At 40.0% G+C, this 18,087-nt stretch overlaps 1 protein-coding gene across 3 annotated transcripts in view; it reads left to right on the top strand.

Moving 5' to 3' along the window:
* The window catches only part of sh3kbp1 (SH3-domain kinase binding protein 1), a 55,555-nt gene that overhangs the window by 29,432 nt on the left and 8,036 nt on the right, over positions 1–18,087 (top strand). For 2 of the 3 annotated variants that reach the window (XM_033639082.2, XM_033639083.2), the window contains exons 5-11: positions 2,457–2,595; positions 2,805–2,884; positions 6,303–6,392; positions 14,700–14,769; positions 17,335–17,429; positions 17,614–17,709; positions 17,831–17,882. In XM_033639082.2, the coding sequence (XP_033494973.1) occupies positions 2,457–2,595; positions 2,805–2,884; positions 6,303–6,392; positions 14,700–14,769; positions 17,335–17,429; positions 17,614–17,709; positions 17,831–17,882 (622 nt within the window). Of the gene's footprint in view, positions 1–2,456; positions 2,596–2,804; positions 2,885–6,302; positions 6,393–14,699; positions 14,770–17,334; positions 17,430–17,613; positions 17,710–17,830; positions 17,883–17,966; positions 18,039–18,087 lie in introns of all 3 variants that reach the window. The other variant, XM_033639081.2, reaches the window with a different exon arrangement.

The following is an 18,087-nucleotide window of genomic DNA, read 5'->3' as shown; positions in this document are numbered from 1 at the left end:
CGAGCAGATGTCTCTTAGCACATTTATCACTTGTTTTACAATGAGATATGTTAGTAATAGAAAAATGATGGCACGAATGTAAAATAAGGGATGAAAAAGTTGTGTTTGTAGTAGTTTAGAAACAGAGTTTGTCCACCGGAGAGCACTGACAAGTTTGTAATTCACCAAATATAAGTGATCTAGAGTTAATCTAGAGAATTAATGGATCAAGTAATCAAATAGATGATTAACAGAAGCAAAATGCTAAAACATTCACTGTTGCAGCTTCTCAACTGTGAGTATTTTACTATTTTCTGATCATTTTAAGACAAAGCTAGAATCAGTCAATCAAGTAAATTAATGGCCAATTAATCGGAAATGAAAATAGTTGATAGTTCTTAGTTGGGATCCTCATCAAAAATGTTATGTGATTAAGTTACAAAACAAATGCTGGCCTATTTTTAGTATTGTCACAATACTCAAATTTCTAACTTCAATACAATACCCATTTAGCCTTTGATACAATGGGAATAAAATTGACATAGAGCGAAGAAAATTTTAATTTTGTCTTAAAGAAAAAAGCTTAACGTTGTCAGCAACTATTATGAAGACCTCTTCAAATGTTCAGAATCAATTGTTGAGCTGCAATCATTACAACAATCGCCAACTATTTTGATAATTGATTAATTGTTTCAGTAATTTTTCAAGCAAAATATTTGCTGTTTTTTTTTTTCTTGATTTATGATAGTAAATGAAAAGTGTTTGCGTTTTGCAGTGTTGGTTGGATAAAAGAAGCAATCTGTTGACATCACTTTGGGCTGTGGGAAATCGTAATAAGTATTTTTTTTCCACAATTTTAACATTTTATTGACTAAGTAATTTATCAGCTAACCATGAAAATAACTGGCAGATTGATTAGCAATGAAAATAGCTGTTATGTACAGCCCTAGTTCAGTATTTATGATCCGATTTCCAGTTGTTAGGGGGTTACCACGAGGACGCAGTCACGTTTGATAGAATGATAACCAATTGACCTATATCTAAGCCACGCCCGCTCCACTCACTCGGACAAACTATCAACATTCAGTGACCGGGCGCTATGGCAGGTGTCACAGTACATGGCATTTTGCAGGAGGGAATTGATGATTTTTGATGATGTCATTGAGAAGTAACCAAACTACGCATTGGAGGGATATATTCATCATTTTATTGCTGAATTGTTGAATCATTCAGCATAATGTTTGCCAACCTTTGTTATCTCTGCGATTACAGATAAATTAATGAACCTATGCTCCAGAAGTTAACGTTAGTTTAACTAGAGCCCTTTGGACAACAGCTAACAATGATGTACAATCACCAAAGTACAAAACTAGAACAAAATAGGCTAATGAACTCCCAGCAAACAAGGTGACATGATGAACAATGCAGCTACAAGCTAACGTTAGGCTAAGTTTAGCTAACGTTAGCTAGAGATGTTAAAGATAACTTTATATTTCTTTCCAGCAAAGTGACAATATGTTGCCTCAAACACGATGTTAACTTACCTTAAAACAGATGTAGACATCCTTGTTAATCTTATTCACGTTGAGTTGATGTTGTGGTCTAACATTACTGCACAACTTTATCCAAAGGAGACACTTTTCTCGGTTGAGATGTGGTTTAGGAAAGGGTAAAAAATACACCTTGTCGCCCAGCCTCTCAGGATACCTTGTGTCGGAGTTGCATGTACCCCATGCACACCGTTTGACCATTTTTAAACTTCAAATCTCCGAAAAAGCTCATAAAACCGAACAAAACTGACTTTCTGTAATGCATTTCAATGGACGTCCAGACAAAGAATGTCCGAGTGTATGGGAATGGCTATACGCACTGTGATTGGCTCATAGCATTTGAGGGCGGGGCTTAGCCATAGGTCAATTGGAAACCAAGCTGACTGAAGTAGGAAGTTTGGGCCAGTTTTTACTCACCTCCAGCTCACACTGTAACATATACGGTCCAGCTAGTCTTTCCTGTCCGTCCGTCATGTTTGCTCACACTAAAGTCATGTGCTATTGCAAGAAATCTACGAGATCTCCATTTTTGAGAGCCCGATTGTTTGTGAATGGAATCTGTTAGTTTGTTGTGTGCTGCTGTGGCCAAATCGTTGCTCTTCGCACACTATAGGGATAAATCTGTTAAATGTATCAGCACATGTTGTTATGCGAGGGGTTTCAACAACCGTGAAGATTTGAAAAATCTTAAGCATGGCCAGTCTTTACCAGGATATTTGATGGAACAGAGACATTGTTAACTAAATCAATGTGCTTTTCCCACTGTGACAAGTCAAAATTTAAATTGTTAAAAAAGGTCTAGTGCTCTCCTGGTTAGCTCATTTGCCACTCTGATGTGTACTTTAGGCAACTCTCAGTCGTTGCGGATCATTGCTGTTAGGGTGTGTTTTTTATGTGTAGATGTTTATATTTGTGTGTGTCGTTCAGGTAGAGGAGGGCTGGTGGGAGGGCTTTCTAAATGGGAAGACTGGAATGTTTCCCTCCAATTTCACCAAATTGATCCTGAATGATTCAGAGACGCCCTCGTTAGACACATCGCAAGAGGAGCTGCGCAGCAACCGCACCAGTGAGTCTCAGCCAATCAGATGGTCGGAAGGCACCCACATATTAAAAAAAAAAACATAAGCAACCGGCTCTGGTTGCAATATTAATGACTTGTGATGTTTGACTCTTCATGACATGTTCTTATAAATGAGGGAAACAATTGTACTAAAAATAAAGGAGTGCTGTAGCAAACTAATATTGATTGTCTGTTCTGTGTGTGTGTGTTTGTAGGTAAAGACAGTCCAGGCAGTGAAAGTGATGGAGGCGACAGTCGGTCAGAAACAGGGTCAGGAGAAATCCAGCCCAAGAAGGTAATCAGTGACGTACAGTACAGATGATGGGAAGCACATTAGTCCTGAGACATCTGAGACTGTCCTCTATTACATTCATCTGCACTGCATTTTGTGAACAGACCAAAACAAAAGGTCACACAAGTTCAGATTTAGTTCCTTTATGACACAAAACAGGAAGATGACACAGTTTTTCCAGCACAAAACTGAAAAACAAAACCCCTTACTGGCATTAGACTGGTGTTGGATAATCATCTTCACCATGTACTCACGGCTATAATATCCAAGTTTTACAATTGATTTTAAGGCTGCAAACAGCTTTACAATTAGATGACTCTGTTTTGAAGGAATACAGTTAAAATCTGTCTTGAGTATCAAACACTTGTGGGCTTGAACGTTGGAGGACAGCAGATGTAGTCAGCTTGGATTGAAAGCAGTTACAGCGTCCTAGTTTTACAGTATAAATAGAAATATTGAAATGTCCATAGAAACTCAACCCACTCCTGCAGCTGTGCAGCATAATGCAGTCTAATCTCTGTAAACAGATATCTGCATATGAATACAGAATCTGTAGGCAATGATGCAAGATACTGGTATCAGAAGTGTTCTGGTTTTTGCTTGTAGTTTTGACTAATCATGTTTGAGAGGCAGTTTAAAAGTCTGTGTGTCGAGCAAAAGAGACGGATAGTGTTATTCATGTGAATGTGATATCTCAGGAACGCTTGAGGAAATTTCCTCAAATTTGGCACACACGTCCACTTTGACTCGAGGATGATTGATAAGAATTTCAGGTCAAAGGTCACTGTGACCTCACATAAAGTATTATTGACCATAACTCAAGAATTCATACACAACTTATGACAAAGTTTCACACAAATGTCTGTGATGACATTTATAAAAAGGTCAAAGGTCAACTTTACTGTGAAATCATAATGTCCTCAGGTCATTATTCAACGCCACAACTCAGAAACAAAAGCGACATTTGGTCAGATACTGAATGGTGACACTTACCTTGGGTGTCCATCTTGAAACTGTGTGATCTTCTGTGCTGCCAGGTTGAGGATGTGTGTAATGCTTTCATGTTTCTCCAGAAAATACACTTAATGCTTTTTATTAAGGTCCATTAAAGTCTGTACTATATGTATTATATTATGAGTCTGGACAGACATGGATGTAAACTGCAACTTCACAGGTTGGTGGAGGCATACAACCATGAGGCAGTAATTCCAGTTTTTTACTTATCTGCATTCATACGCAGAAATGTGTTTATAGAGATTAGCTATAATGGCCAGCACATGAAAGAGGAAGTTTTTACCTGGATATCTGCTACCAGCACTGGAACCCCCAAAATATTGGTTGTTGTCCCCAGAGGCTGAAGTGCTTTTATTTGTTAATTGTCGCGTAGCCACCCATTAGCAGTCACCTGGCAGTGTTATCTTAGTCAGACTGATAGCTGATGGGTTCAGACTGAATGCAGTTTTCTCCACTTTCCATCCGTATGCTCAGAATTTTACAAGTTACACACGTTTGCTAAAATGTGCAAAACGTACACAACTACTTTGCATCTTGTTGTTTATTTTTTAAGGCAATTTACATTTTTCATTTGCAACCTTGACATAAGTAAATATAGTTGCCCGTGAGGTAGGTAAACAGCTAACTGTGGCAGCGACAATAAAAGCTGCTTTATATTGGCAAAATTATAAGTGTTTAGAAAATACTGAGTAAACAGAGGTTTGTTGACACGGAGTGGGTTGGACAAACCTAGTATTGTTGCCCATATCTCAGATTTGTTCACTGACTGCTGTTTCTCCTGGTTGGAGAAATAGTTGTCCAATCAGAGCTTAGCAGGCAGGGTTAGGAATGGAGATGTCATCCTCCTACATAGCTATATTAGCTACAGACAGGCAACAAATTACATGAAAAACCTGAAAAAAGTGAGCTGGATGACAGGATGACCAATGCCCCAATCCATAGGGCACGAAGGGTCACTGAATGGTTTGATGGGTATAAAAATTTTGTGGATCATATGCTATGGCCCTCGCTGTCACCACATCTCAACTCAACTGAACACCTATTCAAGATTTTGGACCAATGTATGAAGGCCCTGACTCACCAACCCGACGGTCAGCTGTTATTTAATGTCTCACAGTTGGTGAACATCTGTCACCCTAGTAGTCAGTGCGGTGTGTCCCGCACCATTGCCCCTCATCGGCCCCTGTCGGCTTGTTTTGGCCAGTTTGGTGAATAAAATCACTTTGATTGGCAGTTCAGTGCAGCCCCTGAGAAGAGAAACAGAACTGAGGAAAATAAACAAAGAGCTAAAGTCAAGAGGGAGTGAGACCAAAACTTGTTACACAAGGTAACATTATTTTTCTTTAGCCATTAAACTCTTTAGCAGAAACGTTTCCTAATGGTCTGTGTTGTTGTTCACTGGCGCACAGTAAATATGCTCTGTTCTGTCAACATTGGATTGCGTTGTTAATGTACTAACTGGCTAAGTAGCATCACAATGGTCTTCTGGTTTTCCTTTTTGAATAACGTGTACAGACTACTACCGTCTGCTGGTGTGGAGAATTATTTCCTCTCAAGCAGGCGTAGAACATACATGCCGGTTGGCTGTCAGCTCTAGTCTTTCAGGTGAAACTTTTTTGGCTGTGACATGGTCAGACAACACAGCAGAAGGCCCTGATCACCGCTAGTTTCCTGGTTTGATGTGTCTGGGCCTTTAGACAGCGCTCTCCACCACCATCATCAAAACACAGGAAGTGCCTCCAGTAGAGTTCAGAGACTTGTAGAATCAATATCAAGGCATGCTTAAGATGTTTTGCAGGCATGTGGTGGCCCAACATCTGACTAGCACACTTTATGTTGGCTTTTCTTTTTTTTCCCAGCAGCACAAGTTGTTGCGAGTCGACTGACAGAAATAATAACAGGCATATTTATTTTGATCACTATGTCTCTTGCTCCTGATTGGTTGGGACAAAACAAACAAACAAAACAACAGCTCACTCATCAACAAATCAGCAAACACAAACACAACGTCAATGTTTTGGTAGATAACAGAAGTGTTACAAAATGGTAATTCGTTGTAATTGTCTGACTAAAAATGTGGCTAAACTCACAGCTTGTGTTGTTCAAAAGTGCAGCTAACTGCTGACAGCGCAAGGAACAAATGGAAGCCTTATTTTAGGAACAGTCTGACCATACAGAAAGACAGTGGAGGGGTGGATTATGCTGCAGTAGTGGTGACTCGAAATCTATTGAAATTGTTGTGAATTGAAGCTGACTACTGCTGCTGCCACCCATGGAGCATGCTACATACTCTCAGGACCACCAGGGGTCAGTGTTTGAAACTCCAACTACAGATTCTTTGGTGAAGTGTTCCTTTAAATATCAGTGTTTCATTGTGTGTCATCTCACCTCTCTGTGTCACCTGTAGGTCCGAGGGTTTGGCTTTGGTGACATCTTCAAAGATCAGCCCATCAAGCTCAGACCACGCTCTATGGAAGTGGACTCAGAGGTGGACAAGGTGAGACACACACACACACACACACACACACACACACACACACTTACTTCATACATTTTTTGATACTGTGATCATTGCATTGTGAGATGCAAGGGAAGGAAGTCCCAGTCTTGGCTCCTCCCCATCCTCTGTCTCAGTTTAACAGCACAGGAAGTGGTTTTATGTTGACACACACATGTTCACAGACACACACGCACACACATCCTGCAGGGATTTGACAAGCCAAGCAGAAGTGAGAGCTCCACAGGGCACAGAGAGAGAGAGAGAGAGAGAGAGAGAGAGAGAAAGAGAGAGAGAGAGGAGGGGAGGTAATACAGTTGGTTTTCACTGACGTTTACATATTCACACACACTGTCTCCTGCTGCTGCCGGCGCTGATGTAGCAAAGCTCCGTCTGTCTGTCTGTCTGTGTGTTTAACTGGAACCAGAGGAGAGGACGGTAGGGTGAAGTTTTCTGTTTCTGTTCCTCTCTTTTCCTCTCTCCTCTAGATTTATGTTTTCTTCGCACATTTGTTTAATTTTTGTTCTTTTTCTCTCACATTCTCCTCTTATCCTTAGATTTTCTGTCAAATGTGCAACATTTCATGTGAAATTAAGCAATGTTTCAAGTGTTGTGCTTAAGCGTCAGTGCTGTTTAGTTATTCAGAAGGTTTGTTAGAGATAAGAGGTTTTTGTAAAAAGAGTTGTGCCCGTTGATGGACAAAATGTCACTTCAAAGGCTGTCTCGCCCTGCTGAAAGTACATCCTTTGGAGGTAAACACTAAATATGTTTTGATACATTTCTCATGAAACCATCCAAGTTTATGTATAGGGAATTAAAGGGTCAGTTCACCAAAATTACAGAGGAAAAAAACCCCAAAGTTTCTTCCTTCCAGTCCTTTCTGCCGATGCAGATACTTTTAGTTGTATTCTCAGACCTTTTCAAAAGGTCAGCGCGCCCAATTTTTTAAAGAAGTTTAAAAATTCAGATATGTGAAAACTTCTGCAAATGAAACCAAAAGTATCTAAGTGGTCAGAAACCACCAGGAGGAAGAAAAATGTGGGATTCAGGTTTTGTACTTGTGGTGTACTGTCCTTTTAATGCCATATCCATAAACTGGGCTATTTTTAAGGGGAACAATTATACTTCTCTTATTCTCTGTCATATATATTATGTTACAATGTCAGATGTTCACATTAAATGTGGCCAACGTTTCAAATAATGAGGTAAACGTATGTAAAAGTAATCCCTATTAGTAATAACCTCAGGCTTTAGACCATGTTGAATACTGTTTTCAACATTTGAACTACTTTCAAGACAAGCTGATGTTCAGAAACTTTTATTGATGAGTTTTAACAAGAGAAAGCGACCCTATACACAGTCATTCCTCGACTACAAGTACATGTAGCTGCATGCTAACATCTGGGAAACATGCAATTTTGGTTGCTGATGTTGTTAATTTCTCCTTTATTTACTGCTGGAACATGTGCAGTTGTGTTTAGAAGCTTTTATTGGTGATTTTTCACTGTACAAAGTGCCACTATTATCTGTTACTGTCGTTCCTCAGCTGCAATTATGGTGCAGAGACACCGAGAAATGGTATGCCCAGAGAGGCCAACCAAATAGAGGAAACCGGGCTATTTTGAAAGGGAGGTTTAAAGAGACAGGTGCTCAAATGGAGTGTTTCAGATAGACAGTATCAGGAAAATAAAGTATTTCTTTTTAACATTAAAGCATGTAAATATGTTCTAGAAGAAACCCAAAATACAGGTGTGAAGCTGAAAATGAATACATCAAAAGTCTTTAGTGTTTCTCCCCAAAAACATTAGTCCTGGCAGCTTTTAAAAGCACATTTTGACTATCAGGAGACATAAATCTCTTTATGGAAACCCAAACTAATTTTTCCCTTTATTTGTAATCTAAATCAGAAACCTTCTCACGAACCTGCTTTCTGCATGATCAGTCAACCTAAAGTTTAACCTCACAGAGTACACCAAACCTGAAACTCTCATGTTACCTTTTGAGGAACCAAATGGCACTGTGGCTAATAGATAAAGAAGGTAAGAAACACAGGATTGAAACAACATAGTCAACTCTTATTGGACATCCTGTCGCTCCTGCAGACATATAAGAGAGTCTGTGTGTTTGCTCCAAAGGATGTTTGTCAGCCTGTCCTGCTGAGTGGGAGGCTGTTATGTTGCTTTATGGTGAGACAAGTCTCTCTGCTCTCTAATGAGGCTCTGGAGGAGGTGACAGTAGAGCCTCTCCATCCGGGATGAGGGGGACACTGAGTCATGCCAAGCCACGTCAACTTTATAATTGAACTGGAAGGTTAGCTGCTTGTGAACTGGGTGCAGCTACACCAGTGCTGAACACAGTGACTAAATGTTGAAGTGTATTTCAAGTGCTTCTTTGCTGGTTGATGATGCGAATTTGGATTCAACATGTTTCAGATCTCAATCTGGCAAAAGAGGAAGTTGTCAGTGTTTCCTCCAGATTTTTTTTTTTCCTCCGCAATGAGTCAAAGTCACTCAGCCTTGTGATCAGCTGAGTCTACAGTGAGAAACAAACATCTACAGTGTAAAGTTTGGGAGGGGTAGTCAATCTCTAAGGCAGGATCATCCTCCAGGATGTGGTAGGACCAAATTTAGACTCTCTATAAAGACATACTTGACATTGTTGTCTTCATTGATGGGTAGTTTATATTTAATCTCCTCTTAACCCTGTGTGTGTCATCACTTTCCAAGCCTCATGAAAGCTCCCTCTGGTTTGCGTTATTGGGCAATTCGAAATATTAATATGCAATGGACCAAAAAATCTATTGTGGATTTATTTCACTCAGCCAAAAAAAAGTGATTATTTCCTCGCAGTCAGCAGAACAATGGAGGGCTGCACCAAATTAATCATCAGTCAGTCAGAAGAAGACACTAGCTTAGTGCGTACAGAAATGATCGGCGTCTCTAGGTAGATATTTTGATAATGATAATAACTGAGAACAAGGTGATGGTACATGATATCTGTCTTACAGTATATATACTGTCTGTACTTTATACTGTGAGGAGGTGACAGAATGAAAGAAAATATTGTTTTATGCGATTTAATGTCATACTGAAGAAACTGCAGAAACGTAAAGCTTAAAGTATGTATAATAAAGTTTTATATTATCAGTGGATGAACTAACTGTGTAAAATGTGAATGGGGTTGCTTTTTGTGACAGTCCAACCCAAAATCAAAAATACATGTTCCTCCTCTTAGAGAGAGCTGTATATCAACCTAGGTTGTTTGGTGTGAGTTGCAAGGTGTTGGAGATATCAGCTGTAGAGATGTCTGCCTTCTCTTGAATATAATGGAACTAGACGGCACTCAGCGCAATGTCTCTTTCCAGAAATCATGACCCGGTTGCTCAAGATAATCCACAGACCTTGTTGTGAGCAGTGTCATATAGGAACTATTTTCTTTCTACTGAACTATACCCGCCAACTGTAACACTTTGCAGAAGCAAGTGTGAACCTACTGCTAGCTCATGCAGCACCGCTGAGCTAGCAAACATTACAGGTCAGCCGTGACGTACGCCATTGATCTTTACATCCTACACTGTCACAAGCATGAGCCTCTAATGGATCTGGAAGTCCCACAGGATCTTAGCTCGGTCATTCTCAACCACCTTAGGACATGTCTTCCATTTTGACCTTGGGACTTCCAGCCCATACTCAGTGCAGATGTTCCAGTACACTATGCCAGTATGTAGATGTTGTTAAGCTGTCCCCATGCCAGCAAAAAAAATCTTTTGATTTAGATGATAGAAAGCCGCCTCCATAGGTGTGATACTTTTGAAAAACATCAGCATATGTCATAAGAAAACTTTCACTAGCAAAGTCACCACACAGTGCTGTGCAGCACTTACATCAAGGTAGATCATGTTTGTTTCACACTTTCCTTGTGAAACCTGCAGTTGAGCAACTTTAGAAAACTGACACCATGGTTGAATTTCCTGCCTCTGGTCACACTTTGTTTTAAAATGATGCAGCTCTGAAACAGATGTACAGTATAGTGAATGCAGCTGCATGGTCATGTGAGGCTTCTCCCACACTCAAGAGGAAAATAGTTCCCTTTTCGTTTTAAAACTGGGGAAATTAAAAATGTCTAACTGTCTGAGTCCCTACAGAAATAGTTGTGTTATTACCACAACTTGCTACTACTACTATTACTACTACTACTTATTGGTTAATCCCCATTGCTTAAGAGCACATGGTGGAATGTAACTCTGCAGATTTCGTTATTTGTACTTGAGTATTTCCATTTCATGGCACTTTATACTTCTAGTCCACTACAGTTCAGAGGACAATAGTGTGCTTTTTACCCCATTATATTTATTTTGCCTTAATAATTTCTTAACAAATCAAGATTTTCATACAAACATATGGAAAAACATAACACAATGTCAAAAATAAATTAACTACCCAACCCTGTATAGAAAGCCTAAACAAGTAGTCACTTAATCAATTAGTTGATTTTGATAACAGAATCATATAAGTAAAAAATGCCTCTTAAACATGAATGCATGTGTTATACTGATCTCTTTTATTTTTTGATACTTTTTGTACATTTTTCTTATAGTACTTTTGTACTTTTACTCACTTCTAATGGAGTATTTTTTACAGTGTGGTATTAGTACTTTCTCTTAAAACCACAGTGTGTAGAAATTTCTCCCATCTAGTGTTGAGATCTAGCCTGGAAATCCAGACCCAAATCTAGAAAGATTTAGGGTTTGGCCATGAGTAATGAAAATGGCCCAACTCAAGGGGCGGCACCAAGCATGCATTTGTAAATATCACTGCACGCAATTGGATAACACTACGACCAATCAGAACAATACACGGGGTGACGTATCCAGAGCGCTACCAGCGGAGCTAACTGATAGATTAGACTCTTGCTGTATCCGGTCGGCAAAACAGCAAAAACGTCCTTCTTGCAAAGGAAAGATTCAAGCGCCGACTTCTGTTCCTCTTTTAGAGAAAAAGCCAAGTCTAACTCGTTCATTGTAGCGGCCAAAGCTGTTTCAAACAACTGGTGTTCAGCCGTAGCCATCTTGCAATGTTTACTGACTGATTCCGGACAGCGTCGCAGCGCTGTCATCATCTGTTTAGCTCGCCTCTGGCCCGCCTATATCAGATACACCGATGTGATTGGTGCAGCTTGGCTCCAACGGCATGGGTAATGAGCATCATTACTGATTGCCAGAGTGACTCGCTGAGCAAATTAAAATTGTGCTCTTGCGAGAACTCTGGATTTCCAGGGTAGTTGAGATTGTATATTGCATTCAAACAGATAGCGCACTCTAGCACCTCACTGTTTCAAACACATTTTGCAACAACTGTAGCCGCTGTGTATCAAAAAGCTATGATAACACTGATGAAACCATGTCATCCAATACTACATGGAGTATTCATTCAGGCTCCTACATAGACACACGCGACGCGAACTGACAAGTGGCTCAACAGCAGTGCTAACTGCGGCTAACAGGTCACGTTGCCTTTTTTATTCCCTTTTGTGCTGTCTTGGCGATGAGGATTTTGTCTTCCGTGATGCTACATATGGATGATCCTGCATTATGCTCAAAGAGTGGGACTTTATTATACTGGAGTACTGGCCAGGCTCTCAACGAAAACGCCGAAGGCGGTGCTGTATGTCCCTTGCTGGCGGGTGTATTCTCAAGATGGCGAAACATAATGGAACCCCACAGACGACTTACCCGCTCAATGTACAAACAAATCCGAAATTGTCCTTTTACGAGAATAAGTCAGATTATTGGTGGAGGTAATAGTACACCAGTGATGACATATTTATGAATGCAGACATTGTTTTGCCAATAAACAACTGAAAATGTTACACAATGTCCCTTTAAGTAAAGAATCTGAAAACTTCCTCCATCAGTGCTGCCTATAAGAGGCCGGAAACATGTGATACTTGAACATGGAAACATCTCTGTGATGTTGTAATGATGTGTCAATGCTTGCGGCACCACATGGGTCTCATTATAGAGGGAGAAGGGTGAGGAGAGAGAGGAGAGAAGCTGGTGGGGGAGGTGGTGGTGGTGGTGTGGGGTTTTTTTTTTTCTCTCTCTGGCCGAACAGAACAGAGCTGTGTGTGTGTTTGGGACAGACCGGGTCTTGTGAATGTGTGCGTGTGTTTTCCTGTGGAAGAGCCACCCTGGTTCCACAAACACTGTCGAGGGATCCACTCCAGCCGGAAAACAACGGCTCCTTTAACAACCTACACCACACACACGCACACACACACACACACACACACACACACACACACACACACTTCATCATGCAGTCAGCTCGGTGGTTTCTGTGCTAAATCTGATCTCATCCTCTCTAATTAGCTAGTTAGACTGGAGCAGTGGGACAAAGATGTTCACTGGAGGAAAGTGATTACTTCAGTTTAATTGTTGTTTAGTTTTGTCTCCCAGTGGACAAGTTTTATTGTTATGCTTCTGTGCCGTCGGTAGCTAAGGCCGGATTCATTATGTTTTCAGGTTGTCCGTCCATCTGTTTATCTGTCCGTCCATCCATCCGTCTGTATGGTGGAATAAATGTCTACTTGGACACAATGATAAACTGATTAGATTTTGAAAGTCGTAGGTCAAAGGTCAATTTCAAGGTCACTGTGACTTTGTGTCCATCTCATTCTCTTGAAAGTCTCAAAAGGCCTTGAGGGAGTTTCCTCAAATTTGGCACAAACATCCACTTGAACTCAAGAATGAACTGATTATAATTTGGTGGTCAAAGGTCAAAGGTCAAGGTCACTGTTACCTCACAAAACATATTTTTGACCACAACTCAAAAAGTCATGCACTAATTATGACAAAATGTTCACACAAATGTCTAACAGAATAAAATTATAAAGTGATGACAACTTTACTGTGACATCATGATAGTCTGCAGAAACACTTTTGTGGCCGTTATTCGCATCAGGCTCAGGAACAGAAAGTAAAACATTTGGTCAGACACTGAATTGGTGACACTAATTTGGGGCCCACCTTGAATCTGTGCTGATTGGATAGATCTTCTGTGCTGCCGGGGGGAAATGCATGTAAAGCAGTCATGTTTTTACAGACATGGATGCATACTCTAAGTGCAACATGACTGGTTCGCTGTAGCATACAACTGCAAAGCGGTAATGATTGTTCACACTTTAATTTGTGAAATTAGTTCATTTTTACATAGGGCTAGGTATATTTAATACCTTTAACTACCAAGTAGTGAAACATCCCCAGTGAAACAATACCTGCATTTGAGTCTTGATTCTCAGCATACTTTCTTTTGCTGCCATCTTTGGAGCCACTCTCCTCGGCAAAAAGTCAGTTCAACATCTGCCCAGTTAACCCAAGCTAACCCAGCACCGGCTATCATCCAACACCGAGCCATTAAACGGTCCCAAGAAACTCACACCAACAATGAAATGGCTCATCTCTGTCCTTAAATTCATTAAATACATTGGGTAATGTCAGCCTGTGACGCTAACCGTTATCCTTGTCACTGTGTGTGTGTGTGTGTGTGTGTGTGTGTGTGTGGTCGGGCAGACTCTCACAACTGTCCCCGGTGCAAAGCTCACACTCCTGCAGCTGCAGCTACAACCCATACATACAGTCTGTGGGCTGGTGAAGTCGAGCATGGTGTGTTTGATGGAGTGTCAGTGTGCAGAGATGCCACCAAAACATTTTCCTCCTATGGGTATCGAATTAAGTACTCTATTGGTATCGGTATGATTTTGAGGGTACTGGTATTAGTATTGTCATCATAATTTTTTAAAAGATACGAAGGACACATAATTCTGTTTTTCTAGTTCTGTTTGTTTTTGTTTGTTTTATTTGTAACATGTAATTTTAAGTAACAGATAGTTTTTACAGTGACATTCAAATAGCTGAGAACTCTGAACTCATTAATTATATGACACAAGGTTTTAGTGTGCTATGTTTTAATGCTGCAGAATTTTCATTCACAATTTTGTGTAAAACATTTAGTGATATTACAGGGAGGCGAGAGACAGATGTTCAGGGTCTTTTTACCAACACTAGTGAGTAAACTTCCCTGTCACAATCTCACTAACCACAGCTGCACCAAACCAGGTCACACTATTCTCTAGAGACGTTGGTGAAACTCACCATGGTGAGCACAGGAAGTCTGAAACTCAAACAAAGTGGTTACACCAAACACACTGTACCACTGGTTACACAATATCTGCCGTAGATGTGAGCACATCTGAGGATGAGATTTGTGTGGGAAACTGAAGGTTTTCTTCCATTTGTCCTTCACTCAGGCCATCGAGGGGAAAGCAGCGAGTGTTGCCACGGAAACCATGAAGACTGAACCTGATGGCAAAGCTAAAGGTGAGAAGTTACAGCTTTTTTGTTAAACACACAGTGATAAAGTGTGATTAAAAACGTCAATATAAATGACCCAAATTTATAGTTAAGCAGCAGCAGTGATTATCCAAAGAAACTTATAAACAGTCTTCCACTTTTTAAAGCATACTGAAGTTTTGAGATCACTTCCTTTCATGCAAAAGCTTTCCTTTCTTTTGTCACAGTATTGTAATGTAGTTGCACCAGGCTTGAAAACACTTCCTTGCTGAAACAGTTTGTTCAGATGCTTGTGGAAAGTTCTGACATCCAGGTTTTGAAGCGTATTGTGACTTTCAAGCTTTTTTTTTTTAAAGGTATTTTTAGTTAATGAGTTTAACATCTTTTACAGCAAGATGTGCTCTGTCATACAACATAATTGTATGAAATAATTTAGTGACCTTCTCAAGTTCATTTTTGTATTTATTGTACACACAAATTGTTAACAATTGTGCAAAAGTTGTCCTAACATAAAGGACATTCCACAGTGTGATACAAAAAGTGTTGTATCACACAAAGGGTGTGAGGTGGTGCAGTGATTAGCACTGTTGCTACACAGCAAGAGGATTTCAGGTCCCCATCTCAGCCCGTCTGTATGGACTTTGCCTCGTGCCAGTGTGGGTTTCCTCTTTCCCCAGGGCGCTCCGGCTTCCTCCCACAGTCCAAAGACATGCACGTTAGGTTTATTGGTGACTCTAAATTGCCTGTAGGTGTAAATGTGTGCGTGAATGTTTGTCTGTCTCTATGTGTCAGCCCTGTGATACTAATATAGCAACTGATAGCAACATATATAAGATATATAGCGAGAAATTTAGGCATCAATTCAAATCTCAATTTCACTTTGAGCTACAGTACATGTCAGTAATCTCATTAAATTCTCCTGCTTCCACCTACAAAATATTACCAAAATTTAGTCAGCTGTGTCTGTACCTGACCTTGAAAAGCTTTTTCATGCTTTTGTATTCTCACGCCTCGACTACTGTAATACATTGTTTACATGCCTCAGTAAATCTTCAGTGGTTTGGCTTCAACCAGAGCAGAATGCTGCAGCTCGTATTTTCACTTGGACAAATCACAGGTCACATATCACCCCGATTCTCACCTCCCTCCACTGGTAGCCACTTAACTTCAGAATTGATTTTAAGATTCTTTTAATAGCGTTTAAAGCTCAACATGGTTTAGCCTCCACTTATATAGCTGAGCTTCTGACTACCTGTGCTCCCAGTCGAGACCTGAGATCCTCAAGCCTACCCTGGCTCTGGAATTCTCTGCCTGAGGAGAGTAGGCTGGCTAACACTTCACCTGTTTTGCTTAAAATAGATTTTTATGGGTAAACTTTCCCTTTTCATGCCTGATTGGTACTTTTTGATGTGTAACTTCTGTGTTTTATTTCCCTTTGTTCTATTTTTGCCTCTGTGTACAGAAAATGAGTGAATGAACACACTGTTAGGTTTCATTATTCCCAGACTGTAAATGTCAAACAGAAACCTTTACACTGCTTGGTATTTATTTTGAAAATAAAAGTTGGGAAAACCCCATTAAAAGGAATTGATGCAGAAATGTGGATTATCTTTTTCAAAAGGTTCCTAGGTTCAGCTTTATTGCAGTAATACAATACAGGATTGCACACTGAAATGCAATCATAGCCCCCTCTATATAAACAAATAAAATATCAAAAAATAAATATTCAAATATTTAACTTAGAATAGAATGAAATTACAAAATAAGCAGTGAAATCGAACAAAGTATGTAAAAGTAGCTAAAGGAAGGAACTAAAAACGAAACATGTTAACTAAGACAATACAATTATGTATGCTCACGTACACATATCCACATAAAAACTGTGTACAGTAAGTGCAATATCAGTGTAATATGTGAGCTACAGTGCAAAAAGAAACCTTTTGCAACACAAGTATTCTTTAATGTAACTGCTATTTGTTTTTGAGCCAACCCAATGGGACAATTTGTTCCTTTTTTTCTCTACTTTATGTCAATGGAAAATTTTCCAGGCTTTTCTTATTACAGGATGACTTTTTGTTTACTGTAAACTATGGTGGTCTGTGTGGTCAAAATGTGTTGAAAATAATCTGCTTTTACGAAATTGTCTCTGTTTTCTGTTTTTGTTTTTTGTTTTTTTGAGTAAAAATTTTCTACAAAACATTTCTCTCTAAGCAAATTTGTGTTGTGCAAATTTGTGTTGTCCATTTGAACATCAAGTTGGGTATATGAAACTGCGGGTTTGGAGGTCCTTAACCATATAATTTTCAAAACTTAATTCCTTTCATTTTGATTTTTGTGATTTATTATGCACCAAGTCATGCCTTTTCAGCATAAATTAATTGTTTAAATATCTGTAATTTTGTCACAATAGAAGCCCTTTGCTACTTTGGGGGACGGGCAGATGCACATGTTCTAAACATAGGAGGATATGGCGTCCCCCACCCCCACCCCCACCCCCCGAGATCTACACCTATGCACATTGTAAACATCCTCTACTCTCTTATTTCTTGGCTGTTTTCCTTTTCTTAAATTTGTCTTGAATTTGATTGGCAGGGCGGGAGCTGTGCAAAGTCCTTTTTCCATATGAAGCACAAAATGAAGATGAGCTGCAACTCAAAGAGGGCGAAATCATCACCATCATCACCAAGGTAAGGCAGCATATATATGTGTGTATAACTCTGCCTCTACGTGGGTGTGTCTGCTTTGATTTTTGCATCATTTGGTTTGTTTGATTTGTTTGTGTAAGAAAAATTTGCATCCAGGTGCGCATTAAATACACAGCAAGCATTTAAAGTGTAGTTGAGACCGAACACTTTGCTTTCTGTTGTCAAGGAGTGTGCTGACGCAGGCTGGTGGATGGGGGAGATCGGAGGACGGCAAGGTGTCTTCCCAGATAACTTTGTGAAGCTAATAGAAGTGGAGAAAGAGGTAATGTTGGCTTGCAAAAAGTCATATGTTTACCGTGACATTAGAGACCCAGACAGTCGCAAAGACGCGAGAGATTCTTGAAGTGTTTTTGTGATGTGTCTGTGTCTGTGTGTGTTTCCAGAGACCAAAGAAACCGCCTCCTCCGAGCGCTCCTTCAGCTAAACACACCACAGGTACAGTACCATCATTACTTCTTTCCTCCCCTGTATGTTTATGTTCTGAGAGAGAAACAGAAACCTGTAAACTCTGACCTGTAGAGAGAAAGTCGGAGGTCAGGAAGGTTCCTCCTGAGCGACCTGAACATCTACCACAGAGGGACCAGGATCGAGGTACAGTCGAGACCACTTTGGCCCTGCTAAGCTCACGTTCAGCCTGCAA

The sequence above is a fragment of the Epinephelus lanceolatus genome, chromosome 20 (genome assembly GCF_041903045.1).
Source record: "Epinephelus lanceolatus isolate andai-2023 chromosome 20, ASM4190304v1, whole genome shotgun sequence".
NCBI lineage: Eukaryota > Metazoa > Chordata > Actinopteri > Perciformes > Serranidae > Epinephelus > Epinephelus lanceolatus.
Note: the sequence above shows the minus strand (reverse complement) of the source record. Positions and strands in the feature narration are given on the sequence as shown.